Source organism: Hyperolius riggenbachi, chromosome 10 (genome assembly GCF_040937935.1).
Source record: "Hyperolius riggenbachi isolate aHypRig1 chromosome 10, aHypRig1.pri, whole genome shotgun sequence".
NCBI lineage: Eukaryota > Metazoa > Chordata > Amphibia > Anura > Hyperoliidae > Hyperolius > Hyperolius riggenbachi.
The window spans coordinates 228,113,547-228,136,757 of record NC_090655.1 but is presented as its reverse complement, the minus strand read 5'-3'; the positions used below and the strand labels follow the sequence as shown (position 1 = coordinate 228,136,757).

The following is a 23,211-nucleotide window of genomic DNA, read 5'->3' as shown; positions in this document are numbered from 1 at the left end:
GCAATACAGCCTGAACTGAGTGAAGTCAGAACATTTCTCCAGCGCAATCTTAATATAAACATAAGCTTGCACAGGGAACAGACAACTTACTGCAGAGAATGGCCTCAATTCACTAAGCTTGTCTCCTGTCTTTAATAACGTTTCTATAGCTATCACCATGGTGATGAGGCATGTAGTATTCAGGAAACATTTTACCTCAGGCTCTACTTTCTGTCTTTAAGTTAACTCTTCAATCCTTAAAATAGCTCCAGAATTCTAAAGTTAAAGACAGACTGTTAATTAACTGCATGTGAAAATAACTACAGAAGAGGTAACTTAACTACAGAGGAGGTAAATTAAGGAATGAAGAGATAAGATAACTCTCTTACTGTGTGGTGGTACATTTTCTCTTGCCTTATTAACTCCAGCATGATCTTAGTGAATTGAGACCAATGGCCTCAATTCACTAAGATCATGCTGGAGATAATAAGGCAAGAGATAACCTCATCTGTAGTTATTTTCACACGTAGTTAATTAACAGCCTGTCTTTAACTTTAGAATTCTGGAGTTATTTTAAGGATTGAAGAGTTAACTTAAAGACAGAAGAGTTAACTTTAGGTTTGCCTGAGGTAAACTGTTTCCTGAACACTACATGCCTTATCACTATGGTGATAACTCTAGAAACGTTATTAAAGACAGGAGATAAGCTTAGTGAATTGACACTCCAACTATCAATCTAACTCTAATTAAAGAATAACTCTAAAAAATAACTCTGCTTATAATCATAAAATCTTGAAATTAACTAAAATAATTTGCAGAACATTTTAAAACATAGATAATCAACCTAAAGCAAGATGCAGATCATAATTTCTCTGTATTAATATGAGATTTTCTGAGTGTCTGTCATTTTTTCCTTCTTCTAGACACTGCTTCATAGCAGAACACTCCTGCTGCCATTCTCCGTCTCCCAATCACGTGACCCGCATGGGGTTTGGGGACCAAGGGGGCCTCATGCTATCATTTTTGCAGGGGGCCCCTATTAAAGGATACCTGGGGTGACATGTGACATGATGAGATAGACATGGGTATGTACAGTGCCTAGCACACTAATAACTATGCTGTGTTCCTTTTTTTTTTCTTTCTCTGTCTGATAGAGTTAAATATCATGTATGTAAGTGGCTGACAGTCCTGACTCAGACAGGAAGTGACTACAGTGTGACCCTCACTGGTAAGAAATTTCAATTTCCTAGCAGAAAATGGTTTCTAAAAGCAGGAAAGAGATAAAAATGGTCAATAGTTCATAGATTTTAGCTCTGGCATACCTCAATGAATGTGTCATTGAGCAAAAACAATAAAATAGTTAAAACTTAAAAAGTCGATTTAAACATAAAATAAAACTGGAATATCTTAAAAAGTCATTTTTAGGAGAAGAAAGATAGATACAATCATGGGGGCATCTTTTTGGTTCTATAAGCCCCATTAATGGACAGCTATTGTGAAAAAATGTATAATTTAAAATACATACATAATTAAATGTACATTTCTTCCAGCATAAAATGCTGTTGCTGTCACTTACAGTAAGCAGAAAAAAGTTGACAGATCTAACAACTTTTGATCTAGTCCATCTCCTCATAGAAGATTCTCAGGATTTCCTTTATTTATTACAAAAGCACTCCCCTGCAAAGGTTTATACAAAGATGCCACCCAGCCTCACTACTCGTTTCTATGTTGTTTTGGCAGTTGGACTGAGCAACTGCCATTCAGTAAGTGCTTTTGTAAACAAACAAAAAGCTGAGAATCCCCCATGAGGCAATAGACTAGTCCAAAATCTCTCCAATTTTCACTACCTTCTTTCTATAAGTGACATAGGAGAAATAAAATGCACAGTACTTTGGGAGAAATCTACATTTCATTTTTATGTATTTCAAATGTTACTATTTTTTTTGCGATAGTTGTCTTTTAAGTAGCAAGATATCCGCCCATCCCTGGAGGTTACTGCTGCGGTTTCCCATTAGTTCAGATAACGTGTTGTGCCATTTATGTTTGGGCTCTGATTTATGTCCAGATATTGGAATGACTGGAGTAATCACTATTATGTTACTGTTACAGTGTAGCAGACATTCTCTGACACTCCCAGAACACACACTCTGGCCCGGGACCCACCTGCAATAGCAAAATGCTCTCAATAATGCTAGTGCTTTAGAGAGTAATTCTGACACCTTAAAGGAAAAAGATTTCCGGGAAAGTTATTTTGGGCCTTGCTTTCTCTTATGAAATCGCTGAAATCGCAAACAGAGCGATTGTGAATTCAGCAAACTGCAATCACTCCTGTGGGATCACAGCTATTCACTTTCAGTAGCGAAGCACTTGTGAAATGGCCGGCAATTCCTAGAAAGCCCAAATCACTACTGAAAGCTCTCTAGTGGGTCCCAGGCCTAAGGGAACCTGTTTAGCATGTTTACATGTGAGAAAACTGAATAATGTTTGCCATTAATCCCTGCAATGTATAAAGCTGGAGGGAAGGCATTGCCACTTTCTCAGCTATGGCGGAGTTCCCCTTTAAGCTTATGTGTGGGGACAGCTGTCCTGACTTGTAGCCCCCGTATGACAGACACCACGAGTCTTCTCTTTGTGAGCTTTTCCTCTGGGTGACTAGTGACCTCCGCTCTATGAAACATTCTATTCTCATGGAAACTTTTCCCACTCTCTGAACATGAAATCTAACACTGATCTGTGTTGTCTGTTGTTTGAGACGGTTCTCAGTTCAGATGAAACCTTTACCACTGTCTGAAAGAGAAAAGGGATGCACCACAGAGTAAATTTTCTCATGTCTGACAAGCTCCCATTTGTGAGTGAAGCACATTCCCCACTCAGAACATGAGAATGGCAGCTCTCCATTGTGAATTATCCGGTGTCTGTGAAGGAATGCCTGCTCACTGGAGCATTTCCCACACTCTGAGCATGGACATGAATGCTCATCTATGTGAGTTTTCTGGTGCCCCCCCCCCCCCCAAAAAAAAATAAGCTGGGTTTTCAGATTCAAACATTTTCCACAATATAAACATGGAAAAGGACACTCCCCAGTGTGAAATTTTTGGTGTTCAAAGGGAACCTAAACTGAGAGGGATATGGGTGTTTCCTGTTAAACAATACCAGCTGCCTGGCAGTCCTACTGATCTCTTTGTCTGCAGTAGTGACTGAATCACACACTTGAAACAAGCATGCAGCTAATCCAGTCTGACTTCAGTCAGAACACCTGATCTGCATGCTTATTGAGGGGCTGTGGCTTAAAGTATTAGAGACACAGGATCAGCAGGAGAGTCAGGCAACTGGTATTATTTTAAAAGGAAAAATCCATATCCTTCTCAGTTTAGGTTCTCTTTAAAGAGACACTAAAGCGAAAAAAAATTATGATACAATGATGTGTATGTGTAGTACAGCTAAGAAATTAAACATTAGGATCAGAGACAAAAGTCTAATTGTTTCCAGTACAGGAAGAGTTAAGAAACTCCAGTTGTTATCTCTATGCAAAAAAAGCCATTAAGCTTACGACTTTCAAAGTCGTGGAAAGGGCTGTTTTCTGAAGTTTATTATCTCAATTGTCATGAAGAATTTTCTTTTTCTCTGCCAGAGAGGTCGTCAATAGTTCACAAGACTGCTCTGAAAAAAATCATTTAGAATGCTGAGTAGTATGTAAACTGCAAACATTAAAGAATGATGCAATGTTATAAAACACACTATATAACTGAAAATAAAAATATGAGAATATTTTCTTTGCTACTAATCTTCTAGTAAATTATCCGTACTACACAACCAATTCTTTATATCATATATTTTTTTTTTCACTTCAGTGTCTCTTTAAGAAGATCAAACTTCCCAATACAACATTTCCCGCATTCTATATATGAAAAGGGCTGCTCACCTGTGTGTCTTTAGAGAAAATTGTTACATACTGAACATGAGAAATCACGCTTCTATGTGTGAGTTGTTTAATGATAATTAAGGCTTGCTTTGTTAGCATAACATTTTCTGTACTCTGAGCACCAAAAGGGACGCTCACCTGTGTGAGTTCTCTGATGCATAATAAGATATGACTCATGAGTAAACTGTCTGTCTCATTCTGAACATGAAAAATCACGCTTTCCTGTGTGACTTCATGTGTGTGATGATACAGGTGTGATTTGTAAGGGAAACATTTCCCACACTCTGAGCATGAAAAGGAGCGCGCATCTGTGTGAATTTTCTGATTAGAAATAAAGGTGTTTTGGAGTGAAACATTTCCCACAGTCTGAGTATAAGAAAGGACCCCCAACTGTGTGAATTCTCTGATCATTAATAAGACTTACCTTCAGAGTAAACTGCCAAAGTCTGAATAAAAAAAATCACTCTTTTTTTCTATGAATTTTCTGATGACAATTAATGCTTGCTTTCTGAGTGAAACATTTCCCACACTCTGAGCATGAAAAGGGACGCTCACCTGTGTGAATTCTCTGATGACAATACAGGTTTGATTTCTTAATGAAACATTTCCCACACTCTGAGCATGTGTGAGCAGCTGTGTGAACTTTCTGATGATTAATGAGACTTGCCTTCATAGCACACTGTTTGCCACATTCTGAACAAAAAAACCCACACTTTTCTCTATGAATTTTTATGTGACAATTAAGGCTTGATTTTTGAGTGAAACATTTCCCACACTCTGAACATGAAAAGGGGCGCTCACCTGTGTGAATTCTCTGATGATTAATGAGGTTTGTCTTCAAAATAAACTGTTTGCCACATTCGGAACATGAAAAATTACCCGTTTCTGTGTGACTTTTCTGGTGAGAATTAAGGTGTCTTTTTTGAGTGAAACATTTCCCACACTCTGAGCATGAAAATGGACGCTCACCTGTGTGAATTCTCTGATGTATAATGAGATTTGACTTCAAAGAAAACTGTTTGCCACATTCTGAACATGACAAATTATGCTTTCCTGTGTGACGTCTCTGATGACGATACAGGTTTGATTTGTCAATGAAACATTTCCCACACTCTGAGCATGAAAAGGGGCGCTCTCCTGTGTGAATTCTCTGATGAATAATAAGATCTGACTTCAGAGAAAACTGTTTGCCACATTCTGAACATGAAAAATCACGCTTTCCTGTGTGACTTCTCTGGTGAGATTTCAGGTGTGCTTTCTGAACAAAACATTTCCCACACTCTGAGCATAAAAAGGGACGCTCACCTGTGTGAATTCTCTGATGATTGATAAGATCTGACTTCACAGAAAACTGTTTCTCACATTCTGAACATGAAAAATCACGATTTCCTGTGTGAATTTTCTGATGAAAATTAAGCGCCGATTTGTGAATGAAACATTTCCCACACTCTGAGCATGAAAAGGGACGCTCACCTGTGTGAATTTTCTGATGTTTAGTAAGATTTGACTTCCGAGAAAATGGTTTCCCACATTCTGAGCATGAAAACTCACGCTTTCCTTTGTGACTTCTCTGATGAGTACTAAGGTTTGATTTGTGAGTGAAACATTTCCCACACTCTGAGCATGAAAATGGACGCTCACCTGTGTGAATTCTCTGATGTTTAATAAGATCTGACTTCAGAAAAAACGGTTTCCCACATTCTGAACATGAAAAATCACGCTTTCCTGTATGACTTCTCTGATGACGATTAAGGTGTGCTTTCTGAGTGAAACATTTCCCACACTCTGGACATGAAAAGGGACGCTTGCCTCTGTAACTTTTCTGGTGTAAAACAAGTGATTTATTTTTCCAGTTTTCACAGTCAGATGAAGGAAATGCCTTCTCACCCATCTGTTCAGGAATACAAGATTTACCAGACGATTCCACTACATTGGACAGATCTTTTGATCTATCAGCAGTGTGAAATCTCAGCTGGATATTTGGGGCAACAGGATGTGATGTGTCAGAAGATTCCTCAGGATTAGAGGGATCCAGCAATCTGTCCTCATGGTAAAGTCTGTGATGTGTATTTCCAGTAATGGGGTTTCCTCCTGGAGAATGTTGTGTGCCGCCATTATCTTCTGTATTATTACCTGGAGGGGAAATTGTCAGAAATATTATATCTTTATTATCAAGATATCATATGTCATTGTGGTTAAGTCATCTCAAGTATCTCTAAGTATTATAATTAGATATAGACATTCTGACAACTGAAGAGATAGTTCTGTAGAGGCTGCCATGTTTATTTGCTTTTAAGCAATACCAGTTGCCTGGCAGCCCTGCTGGCCCTCTGCCTCTAATACTTTCAGCCACATACCCCGAACAAGCATGCAGCAGATCAGGTGTTTCTGACATTATTGTCAGATCTGACAGATTAGCTGCATGCTTGTTTCTGGGGTTATTTAGACATTGCTGCAGCCAAACAGACCAGCAGGGCTGCCAGGCAACTGGTATTGTTTAAAAGGAAACAAACATGGCAGCCTCCATAGGGCTTGATTCACAAGCCGTGCAAACTGTTTAGCACGGGTGTGCTAAACAGCACGTGAAGTGCCGTTCGCGGACTTTTGCGCGCGCAAAGTGCCGCGATTCGGCAAATTGTGCACGCAAAAGTCCGCGATTGCGCGAATTGCGGCACTTTGTGCGCGCAAAAGTCCGCGAACGGCACTTCACGTGCTAACTGTTTAGCACACCTGTGCTAAACAGTTTGCACGGCTTTGTGAATCAAGCCCAAAGTCTTCTCCCTTTAGTTGCTCTTTAAACAACACTATGCTTGTAAGGATCCCTCCTGTAGCGTGTTCTGTCCATTGCAGTGGAGCTGCAAACAGACAGTTCTGGCTTATCTGCCTGCATTCTGTTGTGCATTCGCAATAAGTCTCATTGTCATTTGCAATCACTCTGCAATTCTGGGCAGCTCAGGATGCTGTCATTCCACCAATTGCTTGTTGCAGCTGAGCTGCGGCCAGATAGCCCTGGAGTTCCTGCATGCATGTTGTTACATAATACTGCATGTATTTCTTATGGGAGTCCCTTGCATTCACAGCCAGCTAGCAAGTGGTAATCAAGCCAGCTCAGGATTGAATGATTACCATTCAGCTGTGTGGGAATTTGCATACCTGCATCCATTGGCTGATGCCACCATAAAAGTCTGCCTCTCATTTCCTACACCGCCCGTCATAGTGTTCGGCTCTCTGAGTTGTCGTTGGGTCTATGCTGTGAAAGTTGTTATTGTCAATGTATAATGTCTTGCTCTGTTGTCATGTCTGCTGGATGTTTGCTGACCTGCAGAGGTCAGTAAAGTCCTTCTGATCCTGATAGTTAGATTCTGCAAGCACCATGTTGGTGACTGGTAGTATTCCTTCTAGCCTTGTTCTTGAGGACAAACTATAGCAGCGGTTGCCATTTGTTCGCTCCTACCTGTTAGTCTTGTCTATCTCAGTGTGAATGTCGCCGTCGCTGAGACAGCGACTAGATTGGCTGAGCACTCCGTCTGTCTGTTGTCTGTCTTGTTAATTATCATTACTTGTCCTTTAGCTAGTGAGTTATTAGGGAGCTACATTTCATATATTGCACATCAGCACGACATATATGTACTCTAGTCAGTCAGTCTTGTACTTTGTAGTTATATATCTTGTAATTTATTCGTAATATTCTAGTAATATTATTGAAGTAACATCTGTTGTAATATTGCATTGTGTACCGACCTTTGCCTGCCTCTCGACCATGAATCTCCCTAATCCTTCCAATACAACAATTAACGTGTATGACCCAAATCTGTTCCCGACTACGTCTGTTGTGTATTGTATCACATAGCATCTAGCCTGATCGGCGACCCAGAGCAGCATTTGCTCTGGGCAGTCTTGCTCCCTTGTTCATTATTCCGGTGTCCATCTGTGGAGCCTCTTCCATTATCCAGCTCTTAGCCTTGTTGCACTAGGTGGTCAGAAAGTAGGACCAACCCCCCCCCCCCCCAGCATTACAATGCTATTTTTTTTTTTTTAAATGATTGCAGTGATTAGACTATTACTGGAATCATGTGACCTGCAGAGCGCCAACTGGCTGCTCATTTGCTTCCTATGGATCCCGGCTGCAATGTGATGCACAGTCCAACCAACATCCTCCAGGACAGTCCTCCACCCAAACTCCACACTGAAAAGACACCCCAGTCCAACATCCTCCAGGAAAGTGTGTCCACCTCCCCTTTTTAGCTTCACCCTCTCTGCTCTATGGGTAAAAGTATTAGAGGAAGAGTATCAGCAGGACAGCAAGGCAACTGGTATAGCTTGAAATGAAATAAACTTGGCAGCCTCCATATCCGTCTCCCATCAGTAATAAAAAGAGTATACAGTGGGTTGCAAAAGTATTCGGCCCCCTTGAAGTTTTCCACATTTTGTAACATTACTGCCACAAACATGCATCAATTTTATTGGAATTCCACATGAAAGACCAATACAAAGTGGTGTACATGTGAGAAGTGGATCGAAAATCATTCATCATTCCAAACATTTTTTACAATTCCAAACATTTTTTACAAATAAATAACTGCAAAGTGGGGTGTGCGTAATTATTCGGCCCCCTGAGTCAATACTTTGTAGAACCACCTTTTGCTGCAATTACAGCTGCCAGTCTTTTAGGGTATGTCTCTACCAGCTTTGCACATCTAGAGACTGAAATCCTTGCCCATTCTTCTTTGCAAAATAGTTCCAGCTCAGTCAGATTAGATAGACAGCGTTTGTAAACAGCAGTTTTCAGATCTTGCCACAGATTCTCGATTGGATTTACATCTGGACTTTGACTGGGCCATTCTAACACATAGATATGTTTTGTTTTAAACCATTCCATTGTTGCCCTGGCTTTATGTTTAGGGTCATTGTCCTGCTGGAAGGTGAACCTCCGCCCCAGTCTCAAGTCTTTTGCAGTCTCCAAGAGGTTTTCTTCCAAGTTTGCCCTGTATTTGGCTCCATCCATCTTCCCATCAACTCTGACCAGCTTCCCTGTCCCTGCTGAAGAGATGCACCCTCCAGGCATGATGCTGCCACCACTATATTTGACAGTGGGGATGCTGTCTTCAGAGTGATGTGCAGTGTTAGTTTTCCGCCACACATAGCGTTTTGCATTTTGGCCAAAAAGTTCCATTTTGGTGTCATCTGACCAAAGCACCTTCTTCCAAATGGTTGCTGTGTCCCCCACATGGCTTGTGGCAAACTGCAAACGGGACTTCTTATGCTTTCTGTTAACAATGCCTTTCTTCTTGCCACTCTTCCATAAAGGCCAACTTTGTACAGTGCATGACTAATAGTTGTCCTATGGACAGAGTCTCCCACCTGAGCTGTAGATCTCTGCAGCTCGTCCAGAGTCACCATGGGCCTCTTGACTGCATTTCTGATCAGCACTCTCCTTGTTCGGCCTGTGAGTTTAGGTGGATGGCCTTGTCTTGGTAGGTTTACAGTTGTGCCATACTCCTTCCATTTCTGAATCATCGCTTGAACAGTGCTCCGTTGGATGTTCAAGGCTTTGGAAATCTTTTTGTAGCCTAAGCCTGCTTTAAATTTCTCAATAACTTGATCCCTGACCTGTCTTGTGTGTTCTTTGGACTTCACGGTGTTGTTGCTCCCAATATTCTCTTAGACAACCTCTGAGGCCCTCACAGAGCAGCTGTATTTGTACTGACATTAGATTACACACAGGTGCACTCTATTTAGTCATTAGCACTCATCAGGCAATGTCTATAGGCAACTGACTGCACTCAGATCAAAGGGGGCCGAATAATTATGCACACACCACTTTGCAGTTATTTATTTGTAAAAAATGTTTGGAATCATGTATGATTTTCGTTCCACTTCTCATGTGTACACCACTTTGTATTGGTCTTCCATGTGGAATTCCAATAAAATTGATTCATGTTTGTGGCAATAATAGGACAAAATGTGGAAAACTTCAAGGGGGTCGAATACTTTTGCAACCCACTGTAGGTTGAGGGCAGCTTGTAGGCCCTGTAAGGTGCAAATACAGATAATGCGTATAGGGTGGTGAGACCATCTATGGTCAGGAAACAAATATACAACGAGTACACTGTAGAAAGAAACTTTAGATCCGGCACTCATGTGCTTCAACTGGGGGCTTTAAGGGTTGTATTACAGGGGGTGCTTTGCCTCCTATGTTACTTCTTATCACCACACCTTACAGTACTATTCCAAAGACCTCCGGAACGGATTGGTGGACAATGTTATGCACTGTGCAGCAAGTGGTTTTGTGCAGAGCACCTGAACATATGCAGTACATGTGAGAAATTACTGTGCACCTGTAGCATAAACAGTTCCCAGAAGGTTTTATTCCATTCCTTAGACAAACATGATCAATCTTGACATGCATCACAGAAAGTTGCCAAACCTGTGTATGTCGGAGTTGTAGCGGTGTGGAAGGGAGAGGTGACCAGGGGAAAATCCGGACGGCACTACAGCCGTTTCTCGCCGCTTGGGCGCTTGCTCACATGCGTGTCCGTATGGGTATGGCGCCGGAGAGCTTCCTGTATAGGACCTACTGTCCCCGCCTCCGGCGCCACCCCACGGGACGGTACTTTTGAGTACCCCTTTCCCTGCGCACGACGGGTGGAACAGGTCCGCACCATGGCTCTCCCCCAGGGTATACATGGGAGACAATAGTTTTCCACCCTCTTCTTTCTTCTCTTTTTTTCCCCCCACCTCCCCTTTCTTTTTCTACTTTGCCAAGGTCCAGTTTGACCCATGACTGAATACTCGGGTGCGGGGACAAAGGTCGTCCCGGCAGTTATGAGGTGTGTGAATCTAACTCCTCTCCCAAGTAACAGTAACGAAAATAAGAAACATCTCTGTAGCATGATTACATGATAGCCCCTTCCCTCCTCCTTTTTGTTCATGGGGTATGACGGAGATAGGGTTAAATATAACCTAGAAAGTAAATGGTCTCCAAAGTCTCGCCCAGCACTCCCAGGTTCTTACCGGGGTTTTTCTTTTAGGGTCGGGGGTCCCCTTAAATGGGGTTTTTATTGGATGAAATAAAATAATAATTTTTTATAAGATAAAGATAAGACAGGCGAAATTGATAACTCATGCATAGAAATGGTGTATGTAGATGCATATTTGCACAAGAGCACGGTGACATGCCCCTTTTTCTTTCCCATCCACACAATGGATTGCTTCATAGTTTAATAATGTTTATTTTGAGATGTGCACGATGTTTAATTTACCCAATAGCGGTTTCACACACGTTCGATGTCACGATTTGGGCGTTCCCGCCCCTCCCAAATGCACTGCACAGCACCAATGAGATGTGCAACACTAACACAGTCTTTTTCCGTACGGCGGCGGAACCCCGCCCCTTCACCTCCGACCTCTCCCCGTCACAACTCCACACCAATGGGGTGGCGCCGGAGGCGGGGACAGTAGGTCCTATACAGGAAGCTCTCCGGCGCCATACCCATACGGACACGCATGTGAGCAAGCGCCCAAGCGGCGAGAAACGGCTGTAGTGCCGTCCGGATTTTCCCCTGGTCACCTCTCCCTTCCACACCGCTACAACTCCGACATACACAGGTTTGGCAACTTTCTGTGATGCATGTCAAGATTGATCATGTTTGTCTAAGGAATGGAATAAAACCTTCTGGGAACTGTTTATGCTACAGGTGCACAGTAATTTCTCACATGTACTGCATATGTTCAGGTGCTCTGCACAAAACCACTTGCTGCACAGTGCATAACATTGTCCACCAATCCGTTCCGGAGGTCTTTGGAATAGTACTGTAAGGTGTGGTGATAAGAAGTAACATAGGAGGCAAAGCACCCCCTGTAATACAACCCTTAAAGCCCCCAGTTGAAGCACATGAGTGCCGGATCTAAAGTTTCTTTCTACAGTGTACCAGTTCTTATTGTATCCGGATCCAGAGCACCAGGTGCATCCATGAATGTGGAGCGGGGGATATCGGAGGACAACCCTGCGGAATTAGAGAGCGACACGGATTCCTCTCTGGATTTTCCATTAATCAGCCAGGGTGTCACAGAAGGTCGAGAGGGTGCCAGCTCCTTTTTCAGCTGTGGTGCAAGCCCGGCCCCAGCTAACAGGGATGTGGTGACCAGGGTGTTGGAGTTGAGACTGGGAGGGCTGTGCGAAAAGGAGACCAAACTGTTCTGGACAGCTACCACTTTGAACAAATATAAGGAGGAGGGCTATATCGCAAGGGGCTTCAGGTCCTATAGAGAACCATCAGAGTACAGAGATGATAAGAACTTTGTAGAAAAGTGGGAGACTGCGCACTTAAATTATTGCAGGACTTTGCAGGAGATTGTCAGGGAACGCACGGTAGAGGAACACAACAAGGTCTCTGGGGAACTCCGAGAAACCAGAGAACAACTACAGGAGGTGGCCTCGGAGGAAAAATTTACAGCTATTATTGCGAAAATCGAGAAAAGGATCTTGCCGATCCAGAACGAGCTTAAAGCTAGGAAACTTAAGAAATTTCATCGTGACCGGGACGACTTCAGGAAGGGGAGAATCTTTTACTGGGGACAGGGAGGTGCACCACAACGAGGGACAAAGCCAAGAAAAGGCAAAGGTTATTGGACCACCGATTCCGGCTCGGATTCTGAGGAAGACGCCGGTAACAACAAAAACTTAGAAAAGAAATCGAAACCCAGGCAACCTAAGAAAAAGAAAGGGGATCACAGTCGAGATCCAAGGGCCAAACCCAGTCAGTCAAAACCATGTGCCTCCACCCCTTTAGGCGGGGAGTCCGCAGAGGAGGAAGACACAGACACTGGGAGAAACGTAACCTGGGATTCACCTGTAGCCACCAGGAGCCACCACAGTCACAACAATGTCAAACGGAAGAGGACCAAGGAGTAGGGACTCCCCCAGATCTGAGAATCCAGCAGTATCCAGAGGGAGAACTCCAGGTGGTCAATTTGACCAACCAGACCATCCCTGAAAGCTGTGTTGCCCTTTTAAAGAAGGGTCTGGGATTCTCACCCGTACAGAACTTCGATTATGTTGACTTTTTTGTTGATTTGTACAAGGCTACTAGAAAGATGATGATTGTTCAATTACAAAAGAACAGGGAGGGGGCGCTCCAAGGATGCAATGATGGAGGCCCAACATCGGTGGAGAGTCCATCATCTGTCCTCGGGTTTAGCCCTGAGGTGGATTGGGACGCCACCGAGATAGAGGCACTCCGGATGCTTGAGGAGCTGTGGGAGGAGGGAGGTTTCTGCGACGTAGAGGAGGGGCGGCCACTCCCGTCGAACCTATCCTTGGGCAACCCCATTAATTTTCGAGCATGCAAGTCCACACGGCCTGTACCCATTCCCCCCGGTTCTCCAATTGACCTGTTTTTCCACCAGGTCGCGGCAGAAATGAAGGCCATGTGTTACCAGCAGGCCCCTGACAACTTAAATAAGACCGACAAGGCCGCCATTAGATGGTTAAGACAACGCCGTGACCTGGTGATCAAGCAGGCAGACAAGGGGGGGAATGTGGTGATCATGTCCAGTGAATTCTATGTCAATGAGGCCCATAGACAATTAAGTAACACAGAGTTCTATCAGAGATTGGGAGGAAACCCCACCCCGAGGTATCAGGCCAGCCTCCGCTCCTTGTTAAGACGGGGGGTGGAAAAAGGATACATGCCACAGAGATTGGCAGTTGATTTGCTCCCCGCGTCCCCCCGAAATCCTGTGTGGTACCATCTTCCCAAGCTGCACAAGTCATCAGAGAGCCCCCCAGGGAGACCGATAGTCTCGGGGTGTGGCTCCCTGACAGAACGTCTGTCCAGGTTCCTCGACCACCTATTGCGCCCTCTCCTGTCGGGAGTCCCGTCCTACTTGGCGGACACGCTGGACACAATTAATTTGGTTGAAAAAATCCCGTGGAGAAGTGACTATAAAATGGCTACCATAGATGTGGAGAGCCTTTATAGTAGGATACCCCATGGGGAGGGCCTAAGGGCGGTCCGAAGGTACCTGGACAGAACAAATAAGGATGAGGGATATAAAGATTTTCTTTGTGATTGTCTTAATTTCATATTGACACACAATGCCTTCATGTTCGATGGAAGATGGTACCACCAGAGGTCGGGGACAGCAATGGGAACCTCTGTGGCGTGTACCTATGCGGGCCTTTTCCTGGGAGTTTGGGAGGAAGACTATGTCCACAACCCCAGGAATCCGTATAGACTAAACATTATAAGTTGGGCCAGATATGTGGACGATGTGCTGGTCGTGTGGCAGGGAGGTCGGGAAGATTTCAGCGCCTTTATGAGTTACCTCAATGATAATCAGGTGAATATGCGCTTTACGTCTGAGGTAAGCGAGCAATCCATCAGTTTCTTAGATCTGAGGATTAGGCCCCATGGAGCCAAGCTAACCTGTGAGGGGTACAGAAAGGATACTGCTGTGAACTCCCTCTTACACAGACATAGCTTCCATCCCAAGCATGTCAAAACCTCCCTGCCTTACGGCCAGTACCTCCGTCTAAGACGAAACAATTCCAACATAGAGACCTTTGAGGTGCAGGCACGAGAGTTAACTGCAAGACTTGAAGCCAGAAAGTATGACAGGCATTGTCTGGAACAAGCCCAAGATAGGGCAAGGAAAATGGACAGGAACTCCCTCCTTTCGAGAGGCTCAGAGAGTCGAAGAGATAAGGGGAATAACAATCTGACTCTTACCTTTGACTTTACCCCAATGTCAGCCAAATTGACTGAGATTATAAAGAAAAATTGGGGGGCGATAGTGAGAGACCCAGCCCTACAGAAGGTGTTCCCGGACCCCCCCAGGGTTGTATTCAGAAGGGCCCCCACCCTAGGGGACACACTAGTTCGAAGTGAATATCGGTCACCTCCCATTCGGAATTGGTTATCAAGCAATCGCCCCAAAGGCAACCACAAATGTGGCCACTGTGATTTTTGTGCCAATATGTGGGAGGGTACTAATTATCGCTTGGGAGGTCTGCAGTGGGAGGTGAGAGCCTTTATCACATGTCAGACAAAGTTTGTTTCTTATGTGGTGTTCTGTCCTTGCCTCTTTTATTATGTCGGGAAGACCACCCGCCCCCTCAAGGAGAGGGTGGGGGAACATTTCAACTCAGTCAAGTCAGGCAAGGGCAGTCCTAGACTGATTGAACACGTAAGGGAGGTCCATGGTGGGAGAGCAAGATGTCTAAGATTTGCAGGCCTCCTGCATGTGGCCCCGTCGGGGCGGGGGGGGGGTGACCGTGATCGTGAATTAACTAGACGTGAGTCAAGGGTCATCCTGCGCTCTGAAGCTATGGGACCTTTGGGCCTGAATGATAGATTGGAGTTGGCGTGCTTTCTTGAACCTTAGAACACTTGGTGCCCCTCCTTTTCTTGGTGGAATATTTTGGATTCCCCTTTCTGTGAAGGAACTTTCTGGGAAATTCTGTTCTTTAACTTTTCCTCCTTTGGTAAGTGCTTTCCTGGAGGTGATGGCCTGGCGACCTCCTGCTGAGTACAGGCAGGGGTTTATCATCTAAGTAAGATCTGGTTGTATGTCCGCATGGGCAGCGCATGGGCAACAATAGGCATAATAACATTAAAAGGTCCCCTATAGGTGGACATGTATGGACCCAATAGGGCCCAACAGAATAGTATCAGGGTAATGAATCTTTCTACCTGGGTCTGGGGGTGCCGTAGGCGGCACCATGCGGACATCCGATTACAGGGGTGAACCCACCCACTTTTGAGTACCCCTTTCCCTGCGCACGACGGGTGGAACAGGTCCGCACCATGGCTCTCCCCCAGGGTATACATGGGAGACAATAGTTTTCCACCCTCTTCTTTCTTCTCTTTTTTTCCCCCCACCTCCCCTTTCTTTTTCTACTTTGCCAAGGTCCAGTTTGACCCATGACTGAATACTCGGGTGCGGGGACAAAGGTCGTCCCGGCAGTTATGAGGTGTGTGAATCTAACTCCTCTCCCAAGTAACAGTAACGAAAATAAGAAACATCTCTGTAGCATGATTACATGATAGCCCCTTCCCTCCTCCTTTTTGTTCATGGGGTATGACGGAGATAGGGTTAAATATAACCTAGAAAGTAAATGGTCTCCAAAGTCTCGCCCAGCACTCCCAGGTTCTTACCGGGGTTTTTCTTTTAGGGTCGGGGGTCCCCTTAAATGGGGTTTTTATTGGATGAAATAAAATAATAATTTTTTATAAGATAAAGATAAGACAGGCGAAATTGATAACTCATGCATAGAAATGGTGTATGTAGATGCATATTTGCACAAGAGCACGGTGACATGCCCCTTTTTCTTTCCCATCCACACAATGGATTGCTTCATAGTTTAATAATGTTTATTTTGAGATGTGCACGATGTTTAATTTACCCAATAGCGGTTTCACACACGTTCGATGTCACGATTTGGGCGTTCCCGCCCCTCCCAAATGCACTGCACAGCACCAATGAGATGTGCAACACTAACACAGTCTTTTTCCGTACGGCGGCGGAACCCCGCCCCTTCACCTCCGACCTCTCCCCGTCACAACTCCACACCAATGGGGTGGCGCCGGAGGCGGGGACAGTAGGTCCTATACAGGAAGCTCTCCGGCGCCATACCCATACGGACACGCATGTGAGCAAGCGCCCAAGCGGCGAGAAACGGCTGTAGTGCCGTCCGGATTTTCCCCTGGTCACCTCTCCCTTCCACACCGCTACAACTCCGACATACACAGGTTTGGCAACTTTCTGTGATGCATGTCAAGATTGATCATGTTTGTCTAAGGAATGGAATAAAACCTTCTGGGAACTGTTTATGCTACAGGTGCACAGTAATTTCTCACATGTACTAAATATACAACGAGGTGGCTGCCGTCCTGTGCCCGGAGATGGAGGCAAAGATGCAGCATAACAGTACCGCCAGTCTTTTCTTGCAGAACAAACCAAACAGGCATGAGTTCCGGGAGGATGAGGTCCCAGCATTAGGTGAACATAGCATCATGGAAACCCTGGGGCATATAGTGCCCATCTACTACGGGCCTGCCCCCAGCATAGCCTCCAGCTGGCAGCAGACACAGCATTAAAAGGTGTATTTATCTATCCAATGTGCTCAGAGAAGAAATTCACGGATTGCAATTCCGGATACCCGGCCTCCAGGTATGCTTGGGGCATTGAAGCTTTGGGGCAGAGGTCAGAGTAGGAGGTTGTTTGACTTGGATGTTGGCTTCCTCCATAATCATCCTACCCTCCTCCATTGAGTGAATGGTGTGTGATCGTTCCCCCGGCTGAAAGGACAGTGGACAGGGAAATCTCCACCTGTTTGTCCCGCATTAGAGTCATAGTGAAAGAATACAGCATATGTCCCTCCTGAATGGTAGCCGGGGCTAGGTCTGAGTAAAGCTGCACTGACTGAGGGACTCCTGGTAGAGATGAGAGGCCCCTACCCTGCAACATATGGGAATCCTCTAAAAATCTGCATAGACTAGCACTGGATGTTCTGTGAGGTCATGCACAGGGGCACCAACAGCAACACACAATAGAACACCAAGCAATACTAATCTGGAAATGGTTAAACTACACTCTGCTCTGGCTCAACCCCTCCTTAGCCAAAATGCAGTCCCTTCCCGGTGTCCATTTCTGGGTAAGCAAAGGGCTCATATGTCTAGGCCAAATAGTGCAAAATGGGAAATACAAATCTTTCAATGAACTTAAAACGCAGTACTCACTACCAGTTTTTCAGTGGTTCAGGTATATGCAGCTGTCACACGCTATACAAGCTCAATTCAGTACACCTCCTATTATTACACATTTCTCTCCAATGCTAGACTTCATAAAAAAAATGACCCAGCTAAGCATTGAAAGATAGTCTGAAGCAAAAAACAAAAACAGATACTTACCTAAGGAGAGAGAAGGCTTTGGGTCCTTTGGAACCTTCACGTTCCTATCATGGTTGCTGCACTCCACCACTGGTTCCCCCATTAGCAGTCTCCAACCGATGGGTCAGAGGCTGCTCTCTGCCGCAGGTATCGGAAGCCCGAGTGCCCCCAAAGACAGGCCGTCCCTACTGCGCATGCCTAAGCATGCTTTTTCACGCATGTGCAGTACGGAGCCATTCGTCTTCAGGAGCACTCAGGCTCCTGAAGATTTTCGAAGCCTCCTGCAGCGGGAGATTTGTACGGAGGAGCCAGCGCTGGAACGCGGGGACTGTGAGAGAAACAGGAAGGCTCTATACGACCCAGAGCCGTTCCTCTCCTTAGGTAAGTATCTTTTTTTTCTTGGGGTTTTTTTTATTTGTCGCGTCAGAGTCTCTTTAATTGGGGATATTTTGAAGCAACCTAGATGAGGAAGACTGGGATGAAGCACTATCAAGTGCTAAGAGAGTGTCCCCTAACCTGCAAGAAAGGCTTACCTTACACAATTATATTTACTTCACCAAACATACTTGACCCACGCCAGACTACACAAAATAAATCAATAGGCCCCACAATAGTAGAAACACAGTCAGGCACACAATGAGATAAAAGAACCGAAAACACTTTACTTCAATCCTTCAAATGACACTATTCTGCAAGCTGTATATACCAGGGCTGTGAAGTCGGTACCAAAATCCACCAACTCCGATTCCTCAGTTTAGGATTCCACCGACTCCTCGACTCTGACTCCTCTAATTTGCATATTACAATCTTGTTGATTACAAGTATGTAACCTGAAATTCGTCTCTTAACTGCTCACACTAAGGAATTTTAAAGACAACTGAAGTGAGAAGGATCCATAGACTGCCATATTTATTCCCTTTAGACTAAAACTATTCCTTGGTAAGAGTACTTGTAAAAGGTACAGACCGGAACAAAGAACATCTATCAGGCCCTTGGCAATGTAACTGTGGGTACATGTAAGAATGATGTGCAGGTACTTTGCAGGGGAATAAGGAGATTCTTCCTCTATTACACATTCTTCATGCACAATCTGAACCAGGTTTATGGGTGATAGACAACACCTCTGTGTTCAATGTGCACAACATTCTCAGTGGATTCCCTGCAGCTCTGTGGAGAGTGCATATGTAGAGTATAGTACTACTGTGTAACAAAGTAAACCTGAGACAGATGAAATTAAAGCTTTATACATACCTGGGGCTTCCTCAAGCCCCCTTCAGGCTAATCAGACCCTCGCTGTCCTCCTCCGCCACCTGGATCTTCTGCTATGAGTCCAGGTACTCGAGCCAGTCTGGCGTAGTGCGCATGCAAACACGCCGCCGCAGCTGCAGAATGTTCCTGGCTGTGGGAGCGGAATGCGGCTGTACTGTGCTGACTCGCTGAATTCATGGGACTCATAGCAGAAGATCCAGGTGGCGGAGGAGGACAGCGAAAGACTGATTGGCCTGAAAGGGGCTGGAGGAAGCCTCAGGTATGTAACAACATATCAAACTATTTGATTTCTTCATAGAGTGTATTTTACTCCAAGTAGATTACACAAAATCAATAATGCTCACTCTAATATCTGTACTAGATGCGGGGCACAGGTGGGAACCTACCTACATATGTTCTGGACATGTTCAAAACTGGAAGGGTTTTGGAAACAGGTGGGGAAAACTATTGGGGGAGTGTTAGACCTCCCATTTAATCTAAATGTGAAAATAGCAATGTTGGGAATTTTTCCGAAAAGCAGCTACAATAAATATAAGCAAGCCACGATCTTTACATTATGCCATGTAGCTAGGAAGATAGTCCTGACACATTGGAACCAATCAGTGGTACCTTCCAGGGCCGAATGGATTTCCACTGTTAACCACATGCTACCCCTGTGTAAACTAACATATAAAAGCAGAAACTGCTCCAAAAAATTTGATAATATCTGGTCCAGATGGTGTGATAAGCATTGCCGAAATCTCCAGGTAGATGTTTAAATACTTCCATTTAGAATAAATAGACTACAAATCATAACTCTTCTGTAGATGTATAAACCCAACTATCATGATATTTTCTCCATACAGGTCAGAATGATCTCCAAGAATATTATGAATAGTAATATTATTAAAAAACCACATGTGATATAATACTGATCGAATGTTTCTAATCTCTTCTTTCCTTTCTCAAATAACACACTGCAAATAAATCCGACTCAGGATCCCCTTCTCTCCTCTCTCACCTTTTTCACTTTCCTCTCCTTTTCGCGCCCCTTAAGGGCCTTGACCTACGTATAAGTAACTGTTATAAGTTATGTTTTTGACAGTTGTATTCAAATGTTATGTTGTACTGTTGTGCTAACAAGAAAAATAAATAAAAACTTACCTTTTAAAAATTATTTGATTTCATGAGAAAAAAAGAGTGCATACATTTGCATAAATCAGCATCAACGCAGAATGATTTCCATCTCATTGACCATCTCTATTAGTGATACAGCTACACATAAGACTTTATTCTTACAGCATAGATGTTATTTAGGCTATATAAGAGATTCCTGTGTACACATCATATATATAGTCACAATCAGATATATATATCTGACTTTAAAAATATGGGGACTGCTTTATTCAAGCAGCTCAAGTAACTAATTTTGATTGGTTTATTTCATTTGTGTGGACTAAGCACAGCTATTGCTGTATATATAAATAATTTATGATGACTATCATCTGAGAAACATTTTATCATATTTTCTATTTTAATTACAGTTTAAATTCATTAGGAGTCGGTGCATTTTTTTCCCCATTCCGACTCCAGGCACCCAAAATTGCTCCGACTCCACAGCCCTGGTATATACAGCATTTCAGGGTTCTGAGGGTGAAGATGGGAGGATTCCCATTGGTCTGTAAAAGGACCAATGGGGGCACTGGAGGAAATTTCAAAAAGATGCTCTGGGGTTTGCGATACTTAGTACAGCAAGTCAAGTCCAAGGCAGGGATCATCGTGTGCAGCGGGGCGTGGGAGTAACCAAAGGTAAGTATGTTTTGTTAATTAAAATTAATAAAGGACTTTTTTTTTCATTGTTAAATTTTTATTTCATTTCATTTAATCTGGGGAGGGGTGGGCATCTGGGGGTCCCCTTTCCCCCACACAAACTCCCAGACGTATCTCCTCCTTGTTGGTACTATGATTTTATACTGAGGAATGTAGCTTACTTTTATATGGTGTACAGTATCCCATCCTCATTTGTTGGTGCTATGATGTTATACTGAGGAATGGAGATGGGCCTTTCATATGGTGTACAGTATCTCCTCCTCATTTGTTGGTACTATGATGTTATACTGAGGAATGGAGATGGGCCTTTCATATGGTGTACAGTATCTCCTCCTCATTTGTTGGTACTATGATGTTATACAGAGGAATGGAGATGGTCCTTTCATATGGTGTACAGTATCTCCTCCTCATTTGTTGGTACTATGATGTTATACTGAGGAATGGAGATGGGCCTTTCATATGGTGTACAGTATCTCCTCCTCATTTGTTGGTACTATGATGTTATACTGAGGAATGGAGATGGGCCTTTCATATGGTGTACAGTATCTCCTCCTCATTTGTTGGTACTATGATGTTATACTGAGGAATGGAGATGGGCCTTTCATATGGTGTACAGTATCTCCTCCTCATTTGTTGGCACTATGATGTTATACTGAGGAATGGAGGTGGGCCTTTCATATGGTGTACAGTATCTCCTCCTCATTTGTTGGTACTATGATGTTATACTTAGGAATGGAGATGGACCTTTCATATGGTGTACAGTATCTCCTCCTCATTTGTTGGTACTATGATGTTATACTGAGGAATGGAGATGGGCCTTTCATATGGTGTACAGTATCTCCTCCTCATTTGTTGGTACTATGATGTTATACTGAGGAATAGAGATGGGCCTTTCATATGGTGTACAGTATCTCCTCCTCATTTGTTGGGAACGTGATGGTATACTGAGGAATGGAGGTGGGCCTTTCATATGGTGTACAGTATCTCCTCCTCATTTGTTGGCACTATGATGTTATACTGAGGAATGGAGGTGGGCCTTTCATATGGTGTACAGTATCTCCTCCTCATTTGTTGGTACTATGATGTTATACTTAGGAATGGAGATGGACCTTTCATATGGTGTACAGTATCTCCTCCTCATTTGTTGGTACTATGATGTTATACTGAGGAATGGAGATGGGCCTTTCATATGGTGTACAGTATCTCCTCCTCATTTGTTGGTACTATGATGTTATACTGAGGAATAGAGATGGGCCTTTCATATGGTGTACAGCATCTCCTCTTCATTTGGTGGGAGCATGATGTTATGCTGAGGAATGGAGATGGGCCTTTGAAAAAAAAACAGTCTACAAACACTATGATAACCAACTTGGCATGGTAAAAATACATTTGAAACTTAAAAACTAATCTTTATTTTGCTGCTGTAGTAACCATCTTAATGATGGGAGAATCTCCTTATTGTCTGACACCTTTAATCATCACATCTGCTTATGGAAATAGACAATACAGTGTAAACCAATGATCCATGCAGTGCTCATTACTCACCTGTGTGGATGTCTTGCTTACATTCCTCTGGTTTTATTGCCCCAATCCTCTCACTCTCCTCCTTAGACTGCTGATCACCTCTCACATACTTCTCTTCTTCTTCCTCTTTAATTGTTCTCATCATGTCACTATTCTCCATAGACTGCTGATCATTCCTCACATATGTCTCTTCTTCCTCTTTAATTGTCCTCATCATGTCACTCTCCTCCATAGACTGATGATCATTTCTCACATATGTCTCCTCTTCCTCTTTAATTGTCCTCATCATGTCACTCTCCTCCATAGACTGCTGATCAACCCTCACATACTTCTCTTCTTCCTCCTCTTTAACTGTCCTCATCATGTTACTCTTCTCCATAGATTGCTGATCACCCCTCACATACATCTCTTCTTCTTCCTCTTTAATTGTCCTCATTATGTCATTCTCCTCCATAGACTGCTGATCTCCCCTCATATAGGTCTCTTCTTCTTCCTCTTTACTTGTCCTTATTATGTCACCCTCCTCTATAGACTGCTGATCATTTCTCACATGCGTCTCTTTCTCTTTAATCTCAGCTTTCAAATCAGTATGATCTTCACACTAAAACCACAAAATGAAAATATACAAAAATATTGTCTGTAAGCTCTGAGTACTAGCAACTTCATGCTGTTGGGGAAAGGACAGGTGGCAGCAAATTTACTGCTGGCAAGGTGTATCACTACGGGATGTAGAGTATGTGTGTTTAAAAGTAAACTGGAACAACGCCTGGTCTCCCACAGTGCTCTAGGACAGAAGGCTGCTTGACATCATAG

At 43.7% G+C, this 23,211-nt stretch overlaps 1 protein-coding gene across 1 annotated transcript in view; it reads right to left on the bottom strand.

The window, feature by feature from the left end:
- Positions 1 to 3,704: 3,704 nt before the first annotated feature.
- Positions 3,705 to 23,211, bottom strand: part of LOC137536866 (zinc finger protein 665-like) — a 34,125-nt gene continuing 14,618 nt past the window's right edge. The window contains exons 3-4 of the mRNA XM_068259050.1: positions 22,420 to 22,999; positions 3,705 to 6,034 (exon numbers count right to left, since the gene is read on the bottom strand). Of these exons, the coding sequence (XP_068115151.1) occupies positions 4,362 to 6,034; positions 22,420 to 22,999 (2,253 nt within the window). The 3' untranslated portion in view covers positions 3,705 to 4,361. The remainder of the gene's footprint in view (positions 6,035 to 22,419; positions 23,000 to 23,211) is intronic.